General features: G+C 37.8%; 1 protein-coding gene across 6 annotated transcripts; it reads right to left on the reverse strand.

The window, feature by feature from the left end:
• Positions 1 to 96: 96 nt before the first annotated feature.
• Positions 97 to 27,895, reverse strand: LOC147343113 (uncharacterized). 6 transcript variants are annotated; one of them, XM_086381526.1, is made up of 7 exons: positions 27,189 to 27,410; positions 26,508 to 26,704; positions 25,457 to 25,569; positions 6,144 to 6,270; positions 5,755 to 5,850; positions 3,969 to 4,032; positions 97 to 3,468 (listed from the first exon to the last, which is right to left on the reverse strand). In XM_086381526.1, exons 3-7 carry the CDS (start codon positions 25,469 to 25,471, stop codon positions 2,415 to 2,417), a joined length of 1,356 nt encoding a protein of 451 aa, XP_086237652.1. In that variant the 5' UTR covers positions 25,472 to 25,569; positions 26,508 to 26,704; positions 27,189 to 27,410; the 3' UTR covers positions 97 to 2,414. The 6 variants fall into 6 exon arrangements, with proteins under 6 accessions (XP_086237652.1, XP_086237653.1, XP_086237649.1 ...); XM_086381527.1 differs by having other exon boundaries at positions 27,291 to 27,407; XM_086381523.1 differs by lacking the exons at positions 26,508 to 26,704; positions 27,189 to 27,410 and adding an exon at positions 27,697 to 27,895.

The raw sequence follows: 27,895 nt of genomic DNA on the forward strand, positions 1-27,895 counted from the left end.
ACATAAAGATGTATTTTATTTATGTGATAGAAAATTAAAAAATGATACAGGGAAAACTGGCCATGGACATAGAAGAAAATATAGGAATACTGTGAGTAGGGATCAATTAATTTAGACAATGTTTATTTCATAATTTACTGCTACATTCCATCAGGGTATTTGTTTTGATGCTATGACAGTCCGGCAGCTAAAACATATCTTTGAAAAAAAACTCTAATGCTTATAGTCTTGTAACATATATATTTAATGCACATAACAAAGATACTGCAAAAAACCTCCACCTACCCACAAACTGATATATGCATAATTTCTGAAACACATACCATATATAAAAATATACCTCTATGTTGGCTGTGATGTTTTCAGCTCTAAGAAAACTTGAGTTTGTAAGATACCAGAAAGTAACTATCTTAGGCCCTGTGGGGCATATGGTCTTCTTTAGCCTACTCAGCTTTGCTACTGTAATGTGAAGGCAGCCACAGGCAAAACAAACATTTTTTATTAGTTCTAACAAAAGTTGAATTTACAGACACATAAGTTTGAATATCATAGTTTTCACATCACAAAGTAATCTTTTTCAACCATTCATAAAGGTAAAACATTGCAGGCAGTGGGCCAGATCTGAATCATTTGCAGAAAAATGTACAACCAAATCAAAGCAAGGCACTGCAGCAGTAAAGTGAGGGGCGAATGCTGGTAGCCAACCTTTTATTTTGCAGAATAATTCAAGAAATACAAATTATTATGATAGTATCTAACATATAGCTCTTCCTTTGTCTCAGACACTACTCTAAGTGCTTTAAAAATATTAACTCATTTACAACTCAAAGTAATCCTATTATCACTTTTTTATGAAAAAGGAAACTGAGGCACAGAGAGGTTAGGTGTGTGCCTCATACTAGAAACAGCCTGGGCAGTAGGAGTCAAAAGTCCATACTCTTAACCTCTATGTCATGTTGCTTCTAGTAGAAAGAAAAAGGTAGTGAAGAACATTTAGGACTCTCATACAAAATATAAATTCAGACAGCTCTGTAACTTGCTAAAACAACACTAACAGATATTTATTCACATAGTATTATTTTTTATTGTGTAGGGATTTTCAGCTATTTTTAAAAATGAACTTATTGTTGTTGTTTAGTTGCTAAGTCATATCAAACTCTTTTGTGAACCCATTGACCAGAGCCCTCCAGGCCCCTCTGTCCATGACATTTCCCAGGCGAGAATACAGGAATGAGTGGGTTGCCATCCCAACCCAGAGACCGAACCCATATCTCCAGCATTGGCAGGAAGATTCTTTACACTGAGCCACCAGGGAAACCTTTTTCCTATAAATGTATCCCTAGTGTAAAATTTGGCCAACCATAAGAGAGTTGCAAATTTTACAGAAACATTTTTATATTCTTTCTGAAGGGTTAGTTCAGTAAAATCCATATCCATTCAGAAAGAGGGGGAAAAAGACACATTATAATTTTAAAAGAATACTACACTTAAATATACATTCTGTTAACAACAGGAGTCCCTGCTGAGACTAAATGAGAGATATCTTCATACACATAAAAGTTACTGAAATAAACAAGGCTACATATTTCACTATGTACAGTCATGGATGGGTTCACGTGCACATCAAACATCCACAATCTGTGTTCTGTAGCACACTGACATTCACACGTAAGTCCTACATACTAAAGGACTTTTCACATGTGTTAATGATATCACATTTTTCAATTTATTTGTGCTTTTTACAAAACTTCATATACCTGACATTTGCAGGTTTCTTTAAAACAACGTTGTAATCAGATTTCTGCAACATGACTCCTAGTGTAAGTAGTTCCCTTGTACATATTCTCTTAGAATTTTTGTGTAAAAGGTTTCACATATTTAAAATATTTTTTAAAAAGTTTCTATACTTTATATCACTGATCTGACATTCACTGAAACATCACTTCTTGATAAAGCCTTCCATGTATGTTGTAATCTTTGTGATTATCTCTTTTTAGAATGTGCTAATGAGTCCAACTGGTATAAAAAGATTTCTGAATGCTCAGGATACTGATAGAAATTCCTCACTTATGATGGCTACCCTGACAGAAATTTCCTGATATTCATTTTTCTTACAGGATTTCTCCTGTATGGTTTAAATGTCATACAATAAAGTATGACTTCTGAAAGAGAGGTTTCCCTCGTGTTTTACCATTTGTAGTATTCCTACCATGTATGTTGTCTGAAATTTAGTACAAGTCTGACATATGGTAAAAATTTCTCCCTAACAGATTTATAGAATTTCTCCCCATGATGAAAGAATTGGCTGCAACTTTCCCATATTGATGATATTTCATAAGGTTTTTGTCTTGTGTGAGTTATCTGATTATTCTGAAGGACAAATTCAGACAGAAGAATTCTCCAATTGATATTGTTTATAAGCTTTTCCCTTCTGTGTGTGTCTTCTGATGTGCAGTGAGTTTTGATTTTTGAAAAAATGTTTCCTTACACTCCTTACATTCATAGGGTTTCTCTCCTGTGTGTTTTCTCTGATGTATGACAAAATGTGACTTCTGAGAGAAAGATTTTCCACATTCCTTGCATTCATAGGGTTTCTCTCCTGTGTGAGTCCTTTGATGTAATCTGAGGACTGAATTCACAGAGAAAGATTTACCACATTCATTACATTCATAGGGCTTCTCCCCTGTGTGTTTTCTCTGATGTTTAGTGAGGTCTGATTTATAGTAAAAGGTTTTTCCACATTTATTACATTCAAAGGGTTTCTCCCCTGTATGAGTTCGCTGATGTACTGTTAAGGCTGACTTCTGGTAAAAGCATTTACCACATTCCTTACATTCATAAGGTTTCTCTCCCGTGTGAGTTCGCTGATGAGTTTTGAGGTGTGAATTTCTAGAAAAGAATTTCCCACATTCCTTACATTTATAGGGTTTCTCCCCTGTATGTGTTCTCTGATGTACTGTGAGGTGTGATTTCTGGGAAAAGGACTTCCTACATTCCTTACATTCATATGGTTTCTCCCCTGTGTGTGTTTTCTGATGTACCATGAGGTATGCCTTAACATAGAAGAACTTCCCACATTCAGTACATTCAAAGGGTTTTTCTCCTGTGTGTGTTTTCTGATGTTCCATGAGGTGTGGCTTCTGGTAGAAGGATTTCTCACACTGATTACATTCGTAGGGTTTCTCTCCTGCATGAGTTCTCAAATGTCTACTGAGAGATGACAGATGGTAGAAAGTTTTCTTACATTCTTTACATTCATAGGTCTTCTCTCTGGTAGGAGTTTTTGGTTGTCTTGTGAGGTCTCCATTCTGAGAAACAGATTTCTCACATTCACCGGGTTTGTCCTTTGAATGAGTATGCTCATGTATTATGAGGATAGACTTCTGGTAGAAGGCCTTTCCACATTCATTACATTTATAGGTTTTTTCATTGGTATGAGTTTTCTGATGTTTCTTGAGTTCTCCATTCCTAGAGAGAAATTTCCAAATTCGTTAATGTATAAGACTTTGGGGTGAGGGGGTGGGGGTTGGGTCTGCTATGTATATTTTCCAAGTAACTCTGAGAACCGATTTCTAGAGGTTTTTCCAATATTCATTAGATTCATAGGGTTTCTTCATTGTGAATATTCTATGTTGACATATACTGTGGTTTAACATTTGGTAGAAGGTATGTCACTTACATTATGTTCTCCAGGTTTCTCAACTGCCTGAACTTGACTTTGTATAGTAAAGCCTCTATTATTATGTAAATAAGAAGAATCAAAAGACTGTTTCAGAGTTTTAATCTCCTGATCTTGAATTATAAAAGGTCTCTATTATGAAAGAGGGCTTTCCCATTTGGATTATGTTCTTTGGAATTTGCTTCAGTTTTCTCAATTATCGTTAACTAGTGCTGTTCCACTTCCAGTACCCCTATTAAGACCCTTTCTTAAAAAGCTTCTAATCTCAAAATTGAATTCTTGAACTTGCCTTGAATTTTCAGCTTGGCTTTCTGGGCATCTTGCTCCTTGGTCATGAGTATTGCATAGGTCTTCTACAAAGGAATCCAAAATTTAATACTTTATACATCTTAACACATTATTATGGTCATAGGGTGGATTCTTAGGTTTCAGGCTGTTATTCTCAAATGAAGGAGTTCTTAAGTGCAAACTTCCTCTATCTCAGTGGCTTAGAAAAAACATATAAATAACACTAAAACCTGCTATAGAAAAGAGAGAGAGATCTAGTTATAAATTCAGGTAACTTTGACACTACAAATATGACCTTAAAACCTTGGAGGAGAAAGTATAGACAAAAAAAAACCACCAAAAAACACAAAGAATAGGGAGCAGAAAACAAAAGGTATTCAAAGTGCTGCTGAACAAGAATGTGAGACTCACAGAGCATGATGTGAGCCCATTAAGGAGAATGAATAGTAAGTAGGGTGATAAGGAAAATTAGTAGACAACTGTATTCACTGGAAATATCAAAGGAAAGATTATATTTGATGAAGGAGCTAAGTATAGGTCTTTACCCTCTCAAACCTAGTTTATAGTGTTAGGATTTCTAGTAATTAGACTATAAACTTCCACTTTATTCCTCTTTGCCCATACCCAACAATCTAGATGTCAACACTAAAGTGACCTTCTCAGAATATCCATTTCCTCATGTTTAGAGGAAAATTCTTCTTTTTCTAGTTGGCTGGTTCAGAAGACCCAGAAACACATACATCCAAAAGGTTTTTAAAAAAAGATTTAAAAAAAAGCAGAGTACAAGCCATCCCACAGAATGAATTCTCAGTTGTAGCACCAGAGATTTTCAGTATCGCCACATACTGCATCTGTGACTCAACACTAGTCTTATTCTGCTTTTATATCTTAACTCCCACATCTCTGCTTCAATTTTCTACATGATCTTTAAAGGGTAATTATTCAACGTCATTCTAGAATCTTGACAGACATTCATGTTTATTCATTTTTAAATGCTTGAAAAAAAGTGAGCTTATGAGTAGAGATTTTGGGTTAGAATTTCATGGCACTTGTAAGGAAAACACAAAGTTATTTGATAGGGATGTGTGCAAGGTTAACTTGGGATACTCATGAAATAAGACCTTAAGTATAAAAAGCACTTGAGAGCAGATAAAATGAAGATTAGCACATGTTTTGGGGCCACAAGGAAAAATAAGATGCAGCAGGCAATAAAGGGCCAGACTAGTTCTTGACAGAAAATTAGGTGTATTTTGTATCAGCTCTGAAATAATATAGCTAATGAAAGGCATAATGATTTATAATCCAATTTCAGAGATTAAAGAGAGAATAGTAAATTAAAATGGGTGCTGAAAATCTAAGGCATTTTATTGTTAATGAAAGGAGGAAAAATGGCACGTGAAAATTTTATAAGATAGATTTTATAAACACTTTAAGATTATAGCTGCATACTTTAATGCCAAGGAGTAACTGGAAATTCTAGCAAAAAGACAAAATGAGAGTTTAAGTGAAAAAGAAATAAATCTACTTTAAAAATGTCAAGTAAAAGAGGGAATGTTTTTTTAAACAAAAAATCAACCATCTCCATCTGCCCCACACGAAAGAGGGAATTTAGATGAGGAGGCAAAAACTGGAGGTGTGATTTATTTTGCTTACATATGCAGATCAAGTATCCTCAATCATTTCCAAAAGTTTAAGGACATTTAAAAAAGAGATTCTTGAAAAAAAATTTCAAAAAATCAAAGGCACCAATTCCAACCCCCTTATACAAGTTATAATTTCTAACTTACCAGGGTTGTTCTGACGTGGAAATTGTACTTCTAATATCCATGGTTCTTTTCCTTGCTTCAACTTGAAGATTGCATTTGGCCTATTTGCACAATAGCCTATTAATAGAAAAGATAAAATAACACAAATTACTTGGAATACAGAAACTCTGAAGGATAAGGAAGTGCAGGTTAGGATCAGAACAATGAAGGTCTCACATAGATTTGGCAAATTTATTCTATTAGGGGAGTGCATGGGGACACAAATATTTTTCTGGTACCCAAAATGGATTAATCAACTTTGACCCTGAAAACAATGCTAATATTCAACCCTACAGGGGATTTACAAATTTCAGTAAGTGAGAAAGGAAATGCAAACTACTGGGAGTTACAGATGCAGAAGATTTCCTCACCCACTGAGATGAGGTGACTGTAGTTCTCCTGCATCACTTCTCTATACAGGGTCCTCTGAGCAGTGTCCAGCAATTTCCATTCCTCCCGGGTGAATTCCACAGTAACATCCTTAAATGTTACTGGTCCCTGAAACAACATATTTCAATTCAAACGGAAGTGATCAAAATAGAGTACCATTAAAAAGACACGTAAACTAGCTGTTAATGTGTTAACTACAGGATTTACTCTGGAGAGTTAAGATATACTGCTACCTGTACCCTGTTTTACACATATATAAAATGTTTGTTCAGTATATATTTACTAAGATATCACTCCATGCCTAGAACTCTGCTAGAGATACAAAGATGAATTGAAAGCAACTATTCTTGTCATCAAGGAGCTTACATTCCAACAGAGAGGCAAAGATTAAATTCATAAATGCAATATGCATAGCAGGTGCATTGACAGAAATATGTACAAGATAAAAGGTGGTAAAAAAGAATGACCAAGATGGTGGAGAAGGAAGACTCTGAGCTTACCTCCTTCCACAGGCACACTGAAATTACAACTATTTACAGAGCAACTATCTTTGAAAATCATCTGAAGAGTAGCAAAAAAGATTCCCTACAACTAAATATATAAGGAAGGAACTACAATGAGCTATATAGGAGGGTGGAGACACCCCTCTAGTAGTCAAGACCCACATCCCTGAGTAGGTGACCCACAAATGGGAGGCTAGTCAAAACTGTAGAAGTTCTCCCCAAGGAGTCAGAGGTCCAAGCCCCACATTGCGCTCCCCTGCTGAGGGGTCCTGCACCATGAAGACAAACCCCCCAGAACACCTGGCTTTGTAGGCCAGTAAAACTTGAGAGCCAGAGGGCTATAGAAAACAGACACTCCACTCTAAAGGACACATGCAAAATCTCACATGGTCCAAATCATAGTGCAGAGGCAGTAATCTGAAGTGAGGCTGGCTCAGACCCATTTACAGATCTTGGAGAGCCTCTTGGAGAGTCAGGAGGCAACTGGAACTTCTCTTGAAGACACAGACACTGGTAGCAGCCACTTTGGAAGCTTGTTCTACCATAAGGACATTGGTTCTAATAAGCACCATTTTGGAATCCTCCCTCTAGCCTATTAGTGCTAGAGGCTTACTGGCCGACCAGTGAGCCGTCACCAATCCCAGTACACTTCAGGCTATTCTGCCAGCTGCATTGGGTCCCAGTCCAGGAACCCCATAGGACATGCAGCCAGCTAGGCAGGGACCCAGCTTCTCGCAACAGTGGGCCAGTAGCCACTGCATGAGGCAGGATCTGGCTTCCAACAGGGCTGAGGGTCAACCCTGGCTGTTAGTCTGCCCACAACAGTCAAGCCCACAATAAGGAAGGATTCATGTAGCCCATACATAAGGAGCCCTTAGAGCTCATAGCTCTGATGATGAGAAGCACATATTGCTGGGTTTCTCAGAATATCTCCACATAAGATTACTTCTCTAAGATTGGGAAATGTAACCAATTTACCAAATGCATAGATATAAAAACAGAGGATTAAGCAAAATGAGACAGAGAAACATGTTCCACACAGAAGAACAAGACAAAACCTCAGAAAAAGGATTAAATGAAGTTGAGAAAGCATTCTACCCAATAACAATATCTTTTATGAATACCTTTAACAAGTTACTAGTAAATCAAATCGAGCAAAATAAAAAAATTAGATTATAATTTACACTGTGATTTTGTGTGATTTATCCCAGGAATGCAAGAATGGCTCAACATACTAAAGTCAATAAATTTCATTAACAGAGCAAATGGGGGAAAAGTAGAAGATCATTTCAGATGATGCAAAAAAGTGTTTGACAAAATTCAACACTTTCATGATAAAAACATTTAGTAGACTAGAAATAGAAGGGAACTACCTCAAAATGATAATATTTTTAATCCACCTCTATCCCAGCTAACTTTATACTCAGTAGTGAAAGACAAAACTACATATAGAATATCCCTAAGAATCCACAAAAATAGAGCTAATAAACAAAGTCAGCACATTTCAGAATTATAAGATCAACACACAAACATCAGTTGTGTTTCTATTTACCAGTAATGAAAATCCCAAAGAGAAATTAAGACAATTCCATTTAATGTAGCATCAAAAAGAATAAAATACCTAGGGATAAATCTACTCAAGGAGTATATAAGACTCACACACTGAAAACTGCAAAACATCGCTGGAAGTATTAAAGACTTAAATAAAAGAAATGATAGTATGTGTTTATAGACTGTAAGACTTAATATAGCTCAGGTGACAGTACTACTCAAACGAATTTATAGAATCAATGAAATCGCTATTAAAATCTCAATGACTCCTTCACAGAAATAGAAAAGCCAATCCTCAAATTTATACGGAATTGCAAGGAGTCTCTAACAGTGAAACAAAATTGGGAAAGAAACAATCAAAGGACTCCCACTTACTTAAAATCTTACTGTTAAAAGATGACACACAAAAAGAAAACTACAGGCCAATATCACTGATGAACATAGATGCAAAAATCCTTAACAAAATTCTAGCAAACAGAATCCAACAACACATTAAAAAGATCATACATCATGACCAAGTGGGCTTTATCCAGGGATGCAAGGATTCTTCAATATCTGCAAATCAATCAATGTAATACACCACATTAACAAATTGAAAAATAAAAGCCATATGATTATCTCAATAGATGCAGAGAAAGCCTTTGACAAAATTCAACATCCATTTATGATAAAACCCTCCAGAAAGCAGGAACAGAAGGAACATACCTCAACATATTAAAAGCTATATGACAAACCCACAGCAAACATTATCCTCAATGCTGAAAAACTGAAAGCATTTCGACCCTAAAGTCAGGAACAAGACAAGAGTGCCCACTCTCACCACTACTATTCAACATAGTCTTGGAAGTTTTGGCCACAGCAATCAGAGCAGAAAAAGAAATAAAAGGAATCCAAATTGGAAAAGAAGAAATAAAACTCTCACTGTTTGCAGATGACATGATCCTCTACATGGAAAACCCTAAAGACTCCACCATAAAATTACTAGAGCTAATCAATGAATATAGTAAAGTTGTAGGATATAAAATCAACACAGAGAAATCCCTTGCATTCCTATACACTAATAAGGAGAAAATAGAAAGAGAAATTAAGGAAACTATTCCATTCACCATTGCAACGAAAAGAATAAAATACTTAAGAATATATCTACCGAAAGAAACAAAAGACCTATATATAGAAAACTATAAAACACTGGTGAAAGAAATCAAAGAGGACACTATTAGATGGAGAAATATACCGTGTTCGGAAGAATCAATATAGTGAAAATGAGTATACTACCCAAAGCAATCTATAGATTCAATGCAATCCTTATCAAGCTACCAATGGTATTTTTCACAGAGCTAGAATAAATAATTTCACAATTTGTATGGAAATACAAAAAACCTTGAATAGCCAAAGCAATCTTGAGAAAGAAGAATGGAACTGGAGGAAATCAACCCGCCTGACTTCAGGCTCTACTACAAAGCCACAGTCATCAAGACAGTATGGTACTGGCACAAAGACAGACATATAGATCAATGGAACAAAATAGAAAGCCCAGAGGTAAATCCATGCACCTATGGACACCTTATCTTTGACAAAGGAGGCAAGAATATACAACAGAGAAAAGACAATCTCTTTAACAAGTGGTGCTGGGAAATCTGGTCAACCACTTGTAAAAGAATGAAACTAGAACACTTTCTAACACCATACACAAAAATAAACTCAAAATGGATTAAAGATCTAAACGTAAGACCAGAAACTATAAAACTCCTAGAGGAGAACATAGGCAAAACACGCTCTGACATACATCACAGCAGGATCCTCTATGACCCACCTCCCAGAATATTGCAAATAAAAGCAAAAATAAACAAATGGGACCTAATTAAAAGCTTCTGCACAACAAAGGAAACTATAAGCAAGGTGAAAAGACAGCCTTCAGAATGGGAGAGAATAATAGCAAATCAAACAACTGACGAATGACTAATCTCAAAAATATACAAGCAACTCCTACAGCTCAATTCCAGAAAAATAAATGACCCAATCAAAAAATGGGCCAAAGAACTAGACAGACATTTCTCCAAAGAAGACATACAGATGGCTAACAAACACATGAAAAGATGCTCAACATCACTCATTATCAGAGAAATGCAAATCAAAACCACAGAGAGGTACCATTTCATGCCAGTCAGAATGGCTGCGATCCAAAAGTCTACAAGCAATAAATGCTGGAGAGGGTGTGGAGAAAAGGGAACCCTCTTACACTGTTGGTGGGAATGCAAACTAGTACAGCCACTATGGAGAACAGTGTGGAGATTCCTTAAAAAACTGGAAATAGAACTGCCTTATGACCCAGCAATCCCACTGCTGGGCATACACACCAAGGAAACCAGAATTGAAAGAGACATGCGTACCCCAATGTTCATCGCAGCACTGTTTATAATAGCCAGGACATGGAAGCAACCTAGATGTCCATCAGCAGACGAATGGGTAAGAAAGCTGTGGTACATATACACCATGGAGTATTGCTGCTGCTGCTAAGTCGCTTCAGTCATGTCTGACTCTGTGCAACCCCATAGACGGCAGCCCACCAGGCTCCCCCGCCCCTGGGATTCTCCAGGGAAGAACACTGGAGTGGGTTGCCATTTCCTTCTCCAGTGCATGAAAAGTGAAAAGTTAAAGTGAAATCGCTCAGTCATGTCTGACTCTTCACGACCCCATGGACTGCAGCCTACCAGGCTCCTCCATCCATGGGATTTTCCAGGCAAGAGTACTGGAGTGGGGTGCCATTGCCTTCTCCATACACACAATAAAGTATTACTCAGCCATTAAAAAGAATACATTTGTATTAGTTCTAATGAGGTGGATGCAACTGGAGCCAATTATACAGAGTGAAGTAAGCCAGAAAGAAAAACACCAATACAGTATACTAACGCATATATATGGAATTTAGAAAGATGGTAACGTTAACCCTGTAAGCGAGACACCAAAAGAGACACAGATGTATAGAACTGTCTTTTGGACTCTGTGGGAGAGGGCAAGGGTAGGATGATTTGGGAGAATGGCATTGAAACATGTATATTATCATATATGAAACGAATCGCCAATCCGGGTTCAATGCATGATACAGGATGCTCAGGGCTGGTGCACTGGGATGACCCAGAGGGATACTATGGGGAGGGAGATGGGAGAGGGGCTCAGGATGGGGAACGCATGTTCACCCGTCGCGGATTCATGTCAATGTATGGCAAAACCAATACAATATTGTAAAGTAATTAGCCTGAAATTAAATAAATTTATACTAAAAAAATTAAAAAAAAACTTACTGTTATAGCTTCAGTATCAAAACAGTGTGACTGGCATAAAGACAGACATATTGTCCAATAGATAGAAACGAGAGTCTGAAAATAAAACCATACATCTATGGCCACCTCATTTTCAACAAGGAAGACAAGACCATTCAATAGAGAAAGAATAATTTCTTCAACAAATGACACTGGCAACTAGATGACCACATGCATAAGAAGAAAACTTGACCTCTACTTCACTGCATATAAAGAAATTGATACAACATAGATCACTGACCTAAATATTAAGAGCTAAAAATATAAAACTTAGAAGAAAACATAGGAATAAATTTCCTTATCTTGAATTTGACAACAGATTCAAGATATGACACCAAAAAGTACAAGCATTAAAAGAAAAATAAACTGATCTTACCAACTTTAAAACTTTTATAGGGACTTCCTTGGTGATCTAGTGTTAAGACTCTGTAGTTCCAATAGAAGGGGCATGGGTTTGATCCCTGGTTTGGGAACTAAGATCCCATATGCCACACAGTGTGGCAACCAAGAAAATATAATAAATAAATTAAAATTTGCATGCATCATAGAATAGTACCAAAACAGGAAAAAATATAACTCACAGAATACAATATTTGCAAATCATATATCTGATTAAGGTATATTATCCAGAATATATAAAATATACTTAAAAATTCAATAACAAAAAAGGTAACCCTGACAAAAAATGAGCAAAGAAATTTAGCAGACATTTCTTTAAGTTATACAAATGAGCACATGAAAAGATGCTCAACATCATTATTAGTCTTCAGGGAAAAGCCAAATCAAAACCACGATATCACTTCCCATTCCTTATTATGGGTGTTAAAAAAAAAAAAACAGAAAATAACAAGTAATGGGGAGGATGTGGAGAAATTGTAATCCTTATACATTGCTTGTGGGAATATAAAATGGTACAGCTGCTATGGAAAAGTTCATCAATAACTTGAAAAGTTAAATATACAATTACCATTCGGTTCAGTTCAGTCACTCAGTCGTGTCCGACTCTTTGCGACCCCATGAATTGCAGCACACCAGGCTTCCCTGTCCATCACCAACTCCTGAAGTTCACTCAAACTCATGTCCATCGAGTTGGTAATGCCATCCAGACATCTCATCCTCTGTCGTCCCCTTCTCCTGCCCCCAATCCCTCCCAGCATCAGAGTCTTTTCCAATGAGTCAACTCTTCGTATGAGGTGGACAAAGTATTGGAGTTTCAGCTTTAGCATCATTCCTTCCAAAGAACACCTAGGACTGATCTCCTTTAGGATGGACTAGTTGGATCTCCTTGCAGTCCAAGGGATTCTCAAGAGTCTTCTCCAATACCACAGTTCAAAAGCATCAATTCTTCAGCACTCAGCTTTCTTCACAGTTCAACTCTCACATCCATACATGACTGCTGGAAAAACCATAGCCTTGACTAGGTGGACCTTTGTTGGCAAAGTAATGTCTCTGCTTTTTAATATGCTATATAGGTTGGTCATAACTTTCCTTCCAAAGAGTAAGCATCTTTTAATTTCATGGCTGCAGTCACCATCTGCAGTGATTTTGGAGCCCCCCAAAAATAAAGTCAGCCACTGTTTCCCCATCTATTTGCCATGAAGTGATGGGACCAGATGCCATGATCTTAGTTTTCTGAATGTTGAGCTTTAAGCCAACTTTTTCACTCTCCTCTTTCACTTTCATCAAGAGGCTCTTTAGTTCTTCTTCACTTTCTGCCATAAGAGTGGTGTCATCTGCATATCTGAGGTTATTATTATTTTTTCCAGCAATCTTGATTCCAGCTTGTACTTCTTCCAGCCCAGCGTTTCTCATGATGTACTCTGCATATAAGTTAAATAAGTAGGGTGATAATATACAGCCTTGACATGCTCCTTTTCCTGTTTGGAACCAGTCTGTTGTTCCATGCCCAGTTCTAATTGTTGCTTCCTGACCTGCATACAGGTTTCTCAAGAGGCAGGTCAGGTGGTCTGGTATTCCCATCTCTTTCACAATTTTCCACAGTCTACTGTGATCCACACAGTCAAAGGCTACAACCCATCAATTCCACTTCTAGATACATACCCAACAGATTTGAAAACAAATACTCATACACAAAAGCTATAGTGGCACTATTCACAAAGCCAAAAAGTGAAAGCCACCTGAATCTCAATCAATGGATGAACTGATAAACAATTGTGGTATAAACATACAATGGAATATTATTTTTCATAAAAATGAAGTATTGATACAAGGTACAGGGTGAATGAATTTGGAAAACATGCTAAATGAAAGAAGCCAAACAGAAAAGGCACATATTATATGATTCCACTTATATGAAATATTCAGAATGGGTAAATGCACAGAGACAAGGGCTAGGAGAGGGAATAGTTTAACAACGGTTTAATGGGAATGGGGTTTTCTTTTGGGATGGTGAAAATGTTTTGGAACTATATGTTGTAGTGGTCCCACAACATTGTGGATATACTAAATTGTACCCAATTGTATACTTGAAAATGGTCAATATTATGTGAATTTCACTTCAATTAAAACCAATAACACCTTCTAACAAATCTTAAGGCCCAAATGGTGTCAAAAGTGAATTCCACCAAGCATTGATGGCAAAACAATACCAATTATATGTAATCTTCCCTAGTGGCTCAGACAATAAAGCGTCTGCCTGCAATGTGGGAGACCTGGGTTCAATCCCTGGGTCAGGAAGATCCTCTGGAGAAGGAAATGGCAACCCACTCCAGTATTCTTGCCTGGAAAATCCCATGGACAGAGGAGCCTGGTAGGCTACAGTCCATGGAGTTGCAAAGAGTCAGACATGACTGACTTCTCTCTTTTGTCTCTACCATAAAACAAAGAGGAGAGAACTGTTCTCGATTCATTTTATGAAGCTCATATTACCCTGATACCTAAACCTAACAGAAACATTACCATAAAAGAAAATTACAGTGGAGGTTGGCACCTGTTTGTACCAGATTAAGAGTGCTGGTTGTTAAATTTTTAGCAATTGATTAAAATTATTTTGTAGCTTGAAATTAGCCACAGCAGGGGTATTTATACCACAAAAGTTGGTAAAGAATACAAAACCAGGTTTCTCTCTCAGTACCTAAAACTCTGATCGTTAAAACACTTACCAGCATATTGACTACCAACCAGTATCTCTCATGATTATGATACAAAAATCTTCAACAAAATATCAGCAAATCCACTACCTGATTTCAGACTTATCACAAAGCTGTATTAATTGTGTTATTAGCAAAAGGATAAACACTCAGGATCAGTGGAACAAAAAAGGTGTATCCAGTAATAGAACCACACATATAATTTTGATAAAGGTTCAAAAGAAATTCAGTGGATAAACAGTCATTTCAAAAAACAGTGCTGGAACAATGGACACTTAATCAAACTCCAGACTTTCACCAGTCTTTTCTTTAATGTCCCTTTTTTCATCCCATGATCTAATTCAGAATACTATATTGCATTTAGTTGTCATACCTCTTACGGTTTGTGACAGTCTTTCCTGTGTTTTATGACCTTGACAACTTTGAGAAATACTAGACAGATACTTTTTAGAATACCTTTTAATTTGCATTTTGTCTAGTGTTTTTCCGTTCGATTAGACTGAGATTCTCTGGGAGAATAACCCAGAGCCCTTCTTATCACAGTATTATCAGGGGGTACATCATATCACAGGTGACGTTAACCTGGATCACTTTGTAAGGTAGTGGTTGCCAGTTTTCTCTACTGTAAAGTAACTGTATCTCCTTTTCATACTGTATTCTTTGAAAGCAATCACTAAGTCTAGCCCCTATTGAAGAAAGGAGGGAATAGGCCCCATCTCCAAGAGGGGGTAGAATCTAGATATATTATTTGGAATTCTTCAGAGGGCTCTCTTCTTCCCATTTATTTATTCAATCATTTACTTATATCACTGTGGTCTCAAATATTTATTACTTAGGGTTAGAATCCAATACCATGTTATTTATTTTGTTGCTCAAATTGTTCCAGCTCTGTCATAAGTCCAGTGGCCACAGGACTGGAAAAGGTCAGTTTTGATTCCAGTCCCAAAGAAAGGCAATGCCAAAGAATGCTCAAACTACTGCACAATTGTACTCATCTTATAAAGTAATGCTCAAACTTCTCCAAGCCAGGCTTCAGCAATATATGAACCAAGAACTTCCAGATGTTCAAGCTGGTTTTAGAAACGGCAGAGGAACCAGAGATCAAATTGCCAACATCCGCTGGATCATGGAAAAAGCAAAAGAGTTCCAGAAAAACATCTATTTCTTCTTTATTGACTATGCCAAAGCCTTTGACTGTGTGGATCACAATAAACTGTGGAAAACTGTGAAAGAGATGGGAATACCAGACCACCTGACCTGCCTCTTGAGAAACCTGTATGCAGGTCAGGAAGCAACAGTTAGAACTGGGCATGGAACAACAGACTGGTTCCAAACAGGAAAAGGAGCATGTCAAGGCTGTATATTATCACCCTACTTATTTAACTTATATGCAGAGTACATCATGAGAAACGCTGGGCTGGAAGAAGTACAGGCTGGAATCAAGATTGCTGGAAAAAATAATAATAACCTCAGATATGCAGATGACACCACTCTTATGGCAGAAAGTGAAGAAGAACTAAAGAGCCTCTTGATGAAAGTGAAAGAGGAGAGTGAAAAAGTTGGCTTAAAGCTCAACATTCAGAAAACTAAGATCATGGCATCTGGTCCCATCACTTCACGGCAAATAGATGGGGAAACAGTAGCTGACTTTTATTTTTGGGGGCTCCAAAATCACTGCAGATGGTGACTGCAGCCATGAAATTAAAAGACACTCCTTGGAAGGAAAGTTATGACCAACCTAGATGGCATATTAAAAAGCAGAGACATTACTTTGTTAACAGAGGTCCGTCTAGTCAAGGCTATGGTTTTTCCAGTGGTTATGTATGGATGTGAAAGTTGGACTAAAAAGAATGCTGAGTGCTGAAGAACTGATGGTTTTGAACTGTGGTGTTGGAGAAGACTCTTGAGAATCCCTTGGACTGCAAGGAGATCCAACCAGTCCATCCTAAAGGAGATCTGTCCTGAGTGTTCTTTGGAAAGACTGATGCTAAAGCTGAAACTCCAATACTTTGGACACCTGATGCAAAGAGCTGACTCGTTTGAAAAGACCCTGATGCTGGGAAAGATTGAGAGCAGGAGGAGAAAGAGACGACAGAGGATGAGATGGTTGGATGGCATCACTCACTCGATGGACATGAGTTTAGGTAAACTCTGGTAGTTGGTGATGGACAGGGAGTCCTGGCGTGCTGTGGTTCATGGGGTTGCAAAGAGCTGGACACTACTGGCCGACTGAACTGGACTTGCCATGAGAAGCTCTTTGGGGTTGGTGCCTATGTCCATTTGATATGTCCCCATCACTGTGCTTTTGAGAAGTCCTTAATTTCTAATACTACAAAATGCTCTGGGCTTATTTTATGTTAGCCTTGCCTTTGCCCTAGAATCAATCATTTTCTCTGTGGAATTCTGGTTCCTTTTATTGTAGAATGATACTTAGAAACCAAGACCTGTGTGCAAGGTTTGCTCATGGCTACTGAGATGTCACTGCTTACAGGCCCTCTCAGCAGACAGTAAGTACATGTATGTTTGCATATTAACTCATGTACAAGCACATCTTTAACTTTTTCTGTATCATATACATGCTAAGTTAATATGTGTTAAGATAACATATATCATTTGCTTTTCAATAAGTGGCAATGAAAAAAATGGGGATCCATACACAAAATGAACCTTAGTCAGTAACTTATTCTTCATACAAAAATCAAGTATAGATCTAAATATAAAATGTTAAACTACAAAATTATTTTAGAAGAAAAGTCTTTGTGACTTTAAAGACTTTTTAGACATGATACCAAAAGAAATTAAAAAGAAAAATCTGGAGTTCATCACATTTTAGTGAAATACAGTGTTAGGTGAATAAAAGATTAGCCACAAATAGTGAGGAAAATATTTGAAAATCACAAATCTAACAAAGTATTGTTCTTGTATACAGAATACATAAAGAATTTTGAACATTCATTAAGAAAACAGCCCAATTTAAAAATGAACAGAAGATTTGAAGAGACACTTAACAATAGAAGATATATGGATAACACAAGCACATCAAAAGATTTTCAGTATCATTAGTCATTAGAAGAATGCATATTGAAACCACAATGGGATAGCAAAGCACACCTATCTAAATAACTTTAGGAAAAAAGCAAACTGAAATACCAAGTGCTGACAAGAATGGGAAATAAGTGGAACTCTGATACATTGCAGTAAGAGCACAAGCTATTCAAGAAAACAATTTGGCAGTTTCTTATAAAATTAATTATAACAATACCATATGACCAAGTAAGCACATGCTGAAGTATTTACCCAAAGAGAAATTAAAATCTGGGTACACACAAACATCTGAATGCAAATGTTTATAACAGCTCTTTTCATAATTGCCCCCCAAAACCAAAACAACCTATATATTTGTCAACTGGTATATGGGGTACACACATACAACTGAATTCTTATTGTTTAGTCAATAAGTCATGTCCAACTCTTTTGCAGCCCCATGGACTGTAGTCCACCAGGCTTCTCCATCTGTGGGATTTCCCAGGCAAGAATACTGGAGTGGGCTGCCATCTCCTCTTCCAGGGGATCTTTCTGACCAGGGATCAAACTCGTGTCTCCTGCATTGGCAGGCAGATTCTTTAAAACTGCTGAGCCACCAGGGAATTACCATATGATCCAGCAATCCCATTTCTAGTTATGCATACAAAAGAATTCAAAGCAGGGTCACAAACAGATATTTGTACATCAGTGTTCATAATAAAAGCATTATTCACAATAGCTACAATGTACAAGTAACCAAGGTGTCCACCAACAAGTGTAAACAAAATTATGTATATTACATAAGCAAAATGTAATATGTATCAAACAATGGAATATTATTTGGCCCTAAAAGGAAGGGAATCCTGTGACATGCTACAACATGGATGAGCCTTAAAGACACTGTTCTGAGTCAAATAAGCCAGGACAAATACTATAGGATTCTACTTATATGAGGCACCTAGAGTAGTCAAATTCATACAGACAGAGAGTAGAATGGTGTTTCCCGAAGTATGGGGGGAATGGTGAAAGTGACAGTTGGTCAACAATGCGAATATACTTAATGCCACAAATCTATACATTTAAAATTTGTTATGATGGTAAATTTTGTTGTGTGTGTGTTACTACAATTATAAATAAATCAACTACACTTCAATTTTAAAAAAGAAAAAGCAAAAAGCAACCCACCACAAACACAATAAAAACAGCTATATGAAAGTATCAAATATTAACTTAAGCACTAGAATTTGAAGGGTAAAGATCCAAGGGCTCCCTTGGTGGCTCAATGGTAAAGAATCCATCTGCCAACGCAGGAGACATGGGTTTGATCCCTGATCCGGGAATATCCCACATGCCTCAGAGCAACTAAGCTCGCATGCCACAACTATTTAGCCTGTGCGCTAGAGCTTGGGAACCAAAACTACTGAATCCCCACATGCCCTAGAGCCCATGCTCTGCAGCAAGAGAAACCCACACACTGCAACTAGAGAGTAGCCCCCATTTGCTGCAACTAGAGAAAGTCTGCACAGTAATGAAGGCCTAACACAGCCAAAAATAAATATTTTTTAAGAGATCCAAGAAAAAAGTGAAATTAATTGAGATAAGTCCTACCCCTGCTTAGAATTTTCAGGGCATTTTCAAATGTCATAGCCAGGATAAAAATGTAAAGCAAAAGCACCTCAGGGCTAGCATCTCTAAAATAAGGATAAAGAAACAATTCCTGATAGAATGTAGAGGAGCAAAAGAGAAACTGATCTTACCTTAACAACGAGAACAAGCCCCTAACCTACAAAACTATTTTCTAAAGTCAGAGATCTGAGAATCTAAAGGTAAACAAAGGAAAAAATTCAGAAGAGACAAATATTTCAAAAGCAAACAGAAAACCACAATTTATTTCATTCTCCAGGGCAAGCAGGTAAGAGAGGAAACTGTTCAACTTTTAATAAACATTTAATGTTTGCTTATGATCTTGTGTGATGTATCAGAATCCCTAAGAATTCTGGTCACAAAGCAAGCCAACACCAACTTGCCTGCTGACACTACCTGGTAACTGAATGGGGATTTCATATTCAAGAGGTCCCCAAACAGAAGCTTTGTATCTGTGGAACTTTTTTACTTCCTATCAAATGTCACAAAGTAATAAGTTCATTTTAAGCTGGGGAAACAGTTTCTGGAACCAAAGGAAAGCATAATTTATATGGATGCTCTGAAATACAAATACTATCTCCCCCCATCAGTCAGTTTAGTCGCTCAGTCGTGTCCGACTTCTTGTGACCCCATGGACTGCAGCACGCCAGGCTTCCCTGTCCATCACCAACTCCCGGAGCTCGCTCAAACTTACGTCCATTGAGTTGGTGATACCATCCAAGCATCTCATCCTCTGTCACTCCCTCTCCTCCTGCCTTTCATCTTTCCTAGCATCAGGGTCTTTTCCAATGAGTCAGCTTTTTGCTTCAGGTGGTCAAAGTATTAGAGTTTCAGCTTCAGCATCAGTCCTTCCAATGAATATTCAGAACTGATTTCCTTTAGGATTAACTGGTTTGATCTCCTTGCAGTCCAAGGGACCCTCAGAGTCTTCTCCAACACCACAGTTCAAAAGCATCAATTCTTCGGCAGTTCAAAAGCATGAATTCTAAGGCGCTCAACTTCCTTTATGGTCCAACTCTGACATCCATACATGACTATTGGAAAAACCATAGCTTTGACTAGACGGACTTTTGTTGGCAAAGTAATGTCTCTGCTTTTTAATATGCTGCCTAGGTTGGTCATAGTTTTTCTTTCAAGGAGCGTCTTAATTTCATGGCTGCAGTCACCATCTGCTGTGATTTTGGGGCCCAAAAAAGTAAAGTCAGTCACTGTTTCCACTGTTTCCCCATCTATTTGCCATGAAGTAATGGGACCGGATGCTATGATCTTAGTTTTTTGAATGTTGAGTTTCAAGCCAGATTTTTCACTCTCCTCTTTCTCTTTCATCAAGAGACTTAGTTCCTCTTCACTTTCTGCCATAAGGGTGGTGTCATCTGCATATCTGAGGTTATTGATATTTCTCCCAGCAATCTTGATTCCAGCTTGTGCTTCATCCAGCCCAGCATTTTGCATGACATACTCTGCATAGAAGTTAAATAAGCAGGGTGACAATACACAGGGGACGACAGAGGATGATATGGCTGGATGGCATCACTGACTCAATGGACATGAGTTTGAGTAAACTCCAGGAGTTGGTGATGGACAGGGAGGCCTGGCATGCTGCAGTCCATGGGGTTACAAAGAGTCAGACACGAATGAGTGACTGAACTGAACCAAACTGAATACACAGCCTTGACGTACTCCTTTCCTAATTTTGAACCCATCCATTGTTCCACTTCCAGTTCTAACTGTTGCTTCTTGACCTGCATACAGATTTCTCAGGAGGCAGGTAAGATGGTCTGGTATTTCCATCTCTTTAAGAATATTCCAGTTTGTTGTGATCCACACAGTCAAAGGCTTTGGTGTAGTCAATAAAGCAGAAGTAGATGTTTTTTTCTCTAAGTACATGGCAATGACCCTGCAAAGGCTGGGAGCAGGGCACTGGGGCAGAATGAGATGTCTCAGGTGCTAAAAGCTCTACAGGGCAGGAACTCCTCAGTCACCTGAAAGAAAAGCTGAATGCTAGGCTATAAAGCACATCAATGGAGCTTTGGTGGTGTTCACCACCCAAGCCCTGCTGAAGGGAAGCCTTGATACTGCCCTCAAATCATCTGATGTTGGTGAAGAACTGTGTCTAATTTAAAGCCCAGGGCCAGCTCAACTACATATGTGACTTAGCAAGCAGAGGAAGGGATGTGCCTTTTTATGGAGGTATTATTTACTTCAATCTCTACTGTACTTTTACACATAATGTCTAGCATAAAATAAAGAAATAGGAGACATGCAAAGAAGTAGAACATTTTGATTCATACTGAACAAGGGAGTCTATTGAAACAGACCTACAGATTAACCTGGATTTGCGATTAGCAGATAAGGACTTTAAAGTAATTACAATAAAACTAAATAAATAAAATTAAATGACCTAGTGAAAAAAATAGAAAATACAAGTGAAATAATGGGGAATCTTAGCAGATAAAGAAAAACAAAGAGAAAAAAACAGGAATTTTTAGAACTGAATAATACAATATCAGATGTGGATTTTACAGGCTTATGAATGAAGAACACTGACAGAACAAAAGAAGGAAGCCATAAACTTGAAAAAAGTCAGCTGAATAGAAACAGCCAACCCAAGGGACCCCACACACAAAACAAACCTCAACTAGATAGATCATCTGAACATTTGGGACAGTATGTACATACTTCAACATTTGTGTAACTGGAATTTTAGAAAGAAAAAGAGGATGAGGCAAAGAAAATATCTGAAGAGTGAGTTCTGAGAATTAAAAAAAAAATGATAAGAAAGCAACAACCCATAAATCGTTGTCATTCTTCAAAAGAGATACAGAACAAATCATGCCTATGTACATTATGGTCTAACTATTGAAAACTAAAGATAGAATGAAAATCTGAAGCACAGAGGAGAAAACACATTATATTCAGGTGGATAACAGTAAGATGAAGACAAGTTTCTCATCAGAAACAACAGAAGCCAAAAGACAAAGACATCCTAAAAATGCAGAAACAGAAAACTCTCAACACAGTTCTATACCTAGCAAAATATCATTCAAAAACCACAGTGAAATAAAGACATTTTCATAAAGACTAGCTAAGTAGATTTGTCACCATCAGTGCAGAATACATGAAATAATAAAATAAGTTGCTTAGACTGAAGGGAAAATATACCAAGAGAGAACCCTAGACCCATAGGAAGGAATAATGAGCTCCCAAAGCAGATACATATATAAACAGTAAGAGTTATTTACACATGTGCACACATGTTTCTTTAGAATATTAATATTGTTTAAAGCAAAATAACAAGTATTGGGGGTTAAAAAATATAAAAGTGAGATATAAGGACCATAAGGTTTGAGGGTATAAAGAGAATTATACTGATAAAAGTTCATTACACTGTTCATGAGTATAGTATTTGAAGACACCATTATTTTAATGGTGCATGTTGTAATCTCCAGACTAAGGAGTAAACAAAATAACACATAAAGCTTCAAAGTCAATAAAGAAAATACAATGTAATACTCAAAATACTCAAATACTCAATCCAAAGGAAGTACAATAAATCTCAGTAGGATAAAAAGAAATATACATAAAACATACTAGAATAAAAGTTATCTTAAAAAGCAGCTAGCCCCAGACAAATTTATTTCAAAGTTAACAGGTGAATTTTCAATAGTACTAGTAGTAGAAGACAGTGAATGGTTTTCAATGTTTTAAAAGGTAAAAACTGTCAATCAAGATTTCCACACACAATGAAAAAGCTCTTTGTAGATATTTCATATAGAGAAAACTGAGAATTTCTACCAGCAGACCCTCACTAAAACAACAGGCAAGCAGAATAAAAACAATAACTAAAAATGCTATTTTCAAACAGATAAAAGCTGATGCCAGTAGAACTTGAGAGATGCAAGAAATAATTAAAAGAAAGATCTAATTTGGCCAAAATCCCTTAAAAATCAAACTATCTGCATAAATTAAACTTTTCCAAGAGTTTGTAGTGATGACTGCACTTAAAATTATTTCAGAAAACAAAAAGGTTACTAATTATTTCTGTTGTCCCAAACTGACCATTCAGCAGTAAGTTACAGAGACTAAGGTAAGAAAAACGTCATGTGCCACCCCTGAATTAATACTATAAGGAAATTTTTTAAATGTGTTCAATACTGACCAAAGCAGAACTGTAGAATAGGTTAAAAATTACCCTCTTTCTAGAGTCTCTATTTTTCCCACATTCAAGCCGAAAGGCTATGATTTCTAGTCAATAAAAGAAAATTTCCACACTGAAAATGTATGGCATGGTGGTAATAACACTTCCCAAGTTGGCTGAGAGGATTATGTAAGACAAACTACATCAAGCACTCACCAAACGGCCAGGAATTTCATTAATTGCTAAGTATGCTGTTTTGTTTTTAAAAATTAAGTTCAAAAAGCAAAGAAATGGTTACCACAGAATTCAGAATTTTCTCTGGTTAATGGTAGGATGAGATTTAAGGAAGGGTACACAGGGTAATTTTCATTGCTTAAGTCAGACAGGACATAGAGTGGTATTACTTAATTAGTATTCCCTAAATTATATGTTATGTATATTATTTTGACTGCATAAAGTATGATTTTTAAAATAATTTAATGAATAAAAAATTAATTTCTATAGCCAGTAAAATCCTACATATTCTACTCCCTCTACCTCTTAGACCTTAAGTTTTACTGCTGTCTCCCAAGTTCACCTCTCTCTCAATACTGTTTTTGGAACATGCCTCAGGGTGCCTGCATCTGCTTTTCCATCTATGAAGAATGCTTTTCCTCCAGATTTCTACCTGGATATCTCACTTAATTCAAGATATTCCTCAAATATTACTTTTTAGAGTGGCATTCCTTAATCAACTTATTCCTTCTTCCTCACTTTTAACATGCTGTTCTCTTACATTGCTTGAGTTTACCTTTGAGCACATACATCAGAAATATTGCTCAAATATTGACACACTTTATTAACATTAAAAATCACATTCATTAATACTCTTATCAATCTCATCAGAAAAATCTTTAAATATTAGCATTTGTTAACTTTGCAAGTTTTCCAACATTCTGATTTTCACTTGAAAGCACTTTTAATGTTAGCAACAAACACAAACAGGTATTTCCCATCATTGACAGGCTCACTTCACTCATTTTTGAGAAAATGTATGAATACCACGTGAATACCATAGTTTGTCTGTCAGTTGCTCTTTCACATAAAAATGAGATTTCATGAAAAAAAGTGGCTAGGTAAGCTCACAAATCAATCACTTTAAGTGCTTTTCCTCAAGACAACCAACCATCATATACCAGTATGCAGCAAATTTATGAACTTTCCATTTCATCCCACTGGGTAAGAAAAAGATGTGTACTCAAAGGTCAAGATTTAATAAAATTAATAACTTTTACTGTTTCATCAAAGACATCCTTAAGTAAAGGTGGCAATTTTTTTTAACTATGCAACGTATTGTGGAGGAATATAGTCATTGGTGTCATCATCCTGATTTATGCCAGGTAGGCAGCTGTGCTTTTACACTATCAGTGCTAATTTCATCAGTGTAAAAGGCAATTTGTATCCTGGTATTATGTTTTGACAGAGAAGGCAATGGCAACCCACTCCAGTGTTTCTGCCTGCAGAATCCCAGGGATGGCAGAGCCTGGTGGGCTGCCATCTATGGGGCCACACAGAGTCGGACACAACTGAAGCGACTTAGCAGCAGCAGCATTATGTTCTGAGGGGCTTCCCTCGTGGCTCAGATTGTAAAGAATCTGCCTGCAGTGTGGGAGATCTGGGTTCGATCCCTGGGTTGGAGAAAACCCTGGAGAAGGATATGGCAAATTGCCCCACTATTCTTGCCTGGAAAATTCCATGGACAGAGGAGTATGGCGGGCTACAGACCATGGGGTCACAGAGAGTCAGGGATGACAGAGCACACACATTATGTTTTGACCTCACAGACTCACGGAAGGGTCTTGGGGTTCCCAGAACACACCTTGTAACTTGTATTCAAACAATATCTTCCCCAAAGGTGATTTTTAATGATTTCCACATTTCTAATTTAATATATGGGCTCTCTTTCATAAAACTCACTGAAAACTTACAGAGTGAAATAAAGAAAGAGGTAAATAAATGACTTACCCTGTACTTGTTCATTTTCTGCTGCTATTGGAAAGTATAGAAACTATGAAGTCAGGAGAGGAAAAGTTGAAAGACAGAAGTCCTAAGAGACCTTATCTTGAAGTCAGGATCACCTGTGAGAAATTTACATACAACATTTTAGTAAAAGATAAACCTCTGGGAAAACGTCCTTTTGAGCCACACGAAGGAATAGGAAGGACCATGATAAAGGAGTACCCACCTGTCCATTGGTGACTCATACAATCTTGATGAATCTGAACATTTTTGAATCTAAACATGCTTTCCTATTGGCTGTTTCAAAAATTATGTGTCCATTACTAAATAATACAAACAATTGAAAACTTATATGTCCAATAATAGCAGATTAGTTAATCAAGGTATATAATATATATCCAAAGTATGGAACCCTACACCGGCATTACAAATAATGTTTGTAAAGAGAAATATCTATTAATATGGAAAATCTTTAAGTTACATAACAATTTTGCCTATCAATATTATAAACCCCACAAGGTTAGAAAGTCTTCAAAGCTCTCAAAAATAGGATGTTTCTTCTTCCTAAATTTCATTTTCTCCAAAATCACTTTTTCAAAAATTTTGTTTTGACTATAAATGGTGTAGTGACAGGGAGGCTCCAGCTCTGCTAAGCTCTATTAACAAACCTAGTGACAGTCTTAGTTCTATGCTTTTATCTTTAACATGAGAAGGAATTAGGTAATTTTAAACAATCATGTACTATTCTAATTCTGTAAATCTTCAATTCAACACCACAGATACAATAGAACCAGGGAATGCACTGTCCCCTCCAACCTTGGACTGGGGCCTAGAGCAAACAAAGTGCAGATAGGCCTTAATGAATTCTGACACAGCCATCTAATCTGTTCACAGTGACAAAAATTTAACTTCTAAAATAACAATTCGGCACCATAATCCCCAAACAGGCACTTCATGTAGCGAGCAAAAGTTAACTAGATGCCATAATGTGAGGTCCTTCCCATATGCAGAGGACACCACTTCCAGCCGCCCTGGTACTTACAAAACGTCTACTTACTAAATCTAGATGCACCATCCAATCAGAGGCATGATATCACCTTCAATAATATGGAGCATGGATGAAACCGCAGTTTTCATCTTTTTAAAAAGTCTGTCCCATTTCCGACCTGGCTTGGATACGATTCTTAGCTTCTCCAGTAAAACTTAAAATTCAGGGTTTCAACTATGGTTTAAATTTCCATGTTTAACAGTCATCTGAGAATACACAGGTCAGAGAATGCAGAAGGGCCTTAATTAACCTTTTACACAGGGGTTCTAAGGAAAATAGAATACTGTAAGGTAAGATTCCTGGAGAAGGCAATGGCAACCCACTCCAGCATCCTTGTCTGGAAAATCTCATGGACAATGGAGCCTGGTGGGCTGCAGTCCATGGGGTCGCAAAGAGTCGGCCACTACTGAGCGACTAACACTAAGGTAAGACTAGATCCATGACACGCTGGTGGTGCTCAGGGACAATCACTGTATTAAATAAAACTTCAGGGTGGGAAACAGCATGAATACAGAGTAAAACAAATCAGAATTTAAATCCCACCTGCTAATGATGGCTAAACCAGTTTCTCTCTCTGAACCTTTAGTATCTGTATTTATTAAATGGAGGTGGTTAATACCGATTCGAAGGATGGTTATTATTAAATGAGCCAATAATGAAAAGAACAGCATAATGAGAAAAGCAGCTCACCTTTATTGAAGCCTTATCATACTTCATATACACTTCCCTATTTAATACAAGAAACGACGCTAAAGGCTATTGTACTCTTACAGATGAGTATCAGAGTCCTACCCGGATTAACTTGCCCATTTACCGGCGGGCTCTGGAGTTGAGCCCAGATCCCTCTGGTTTCACAGCGCCACGTCTCCAGCAGCCAGCGCCGCCCACGCGCCGGCGCGGACGTGACGGGCTTGGGATACACGTCACAATCGGCCGTTGTCTCGCGCGCCCCAGGCCGCCTCCAGCCACCCCTTTCCCGCAGGTCGAGAAACGCGGCTCCTGGGGAGGAACGAGGCCGCAGACAACCGTCCCTACGCCAGGCCCCTTGCCTGGCCTCCTCCCCAGGCCTCCTCTAAGGGCAGTCCGGCGCGTAGAGGGGGGCGGCCGTCGGCTGCCAGATTTCCCGACTTGGCACAGCCGCGGAAACCCGGCTTCCCCCCAACCCGGCCTAGCGCCCGTAGTGAGGCCTCCGACACACCTGCAGGGGCTCGGCCTTCGCTCCTGGCCCGCGCAGGTTCCAGGCCCGCCCTCTGCGGCGCCTAGCGGACCTGGAGGCTCCTGAGTCCTCTCCCCCCGGGGGCGTGAGGTGGACAATGGCGACCACTGAAAGGAGGTGGAATTGCTCATGCGCGGAAGGCTTCTGCGCCCCACTCGGGAATTGCGCTTCCACTTTGGGT

This window comes from Bos grunniens, chromosome 28, assembly GCF_055505025.1.
Source record: "Bos grunniens cultivar Pamir isolate PY7600 chromosome 28, Bosgru_T2T1.0, whole genome shotgun sequence".
NCBI lineage: Eukaryota > Metazoa > Chordata > Mammalia > Artiodactyla > Bovidae > Bos > Bos grunniens.

Bases quoted from the DNA above. Each gene is read 5' to 3' on its own strand.
- LOC147343113 (XM_086381523.1), bottom strand. The intron at 4,033-5,754 runs GTAAGTTAGAAA...ATTCCTTTGTAG, and splicing joins TCCACGTCAGAACAACCCTG to AAGACCTATGCAATACTCAT. The intron at 3,469-3,968 runs GCAAGTTCAAGA...ATTTCTCTCTAG, and splicing joins AGCCAAGCTGAAAATTCAAG to GAATGGAGAACTCAAGAAAC.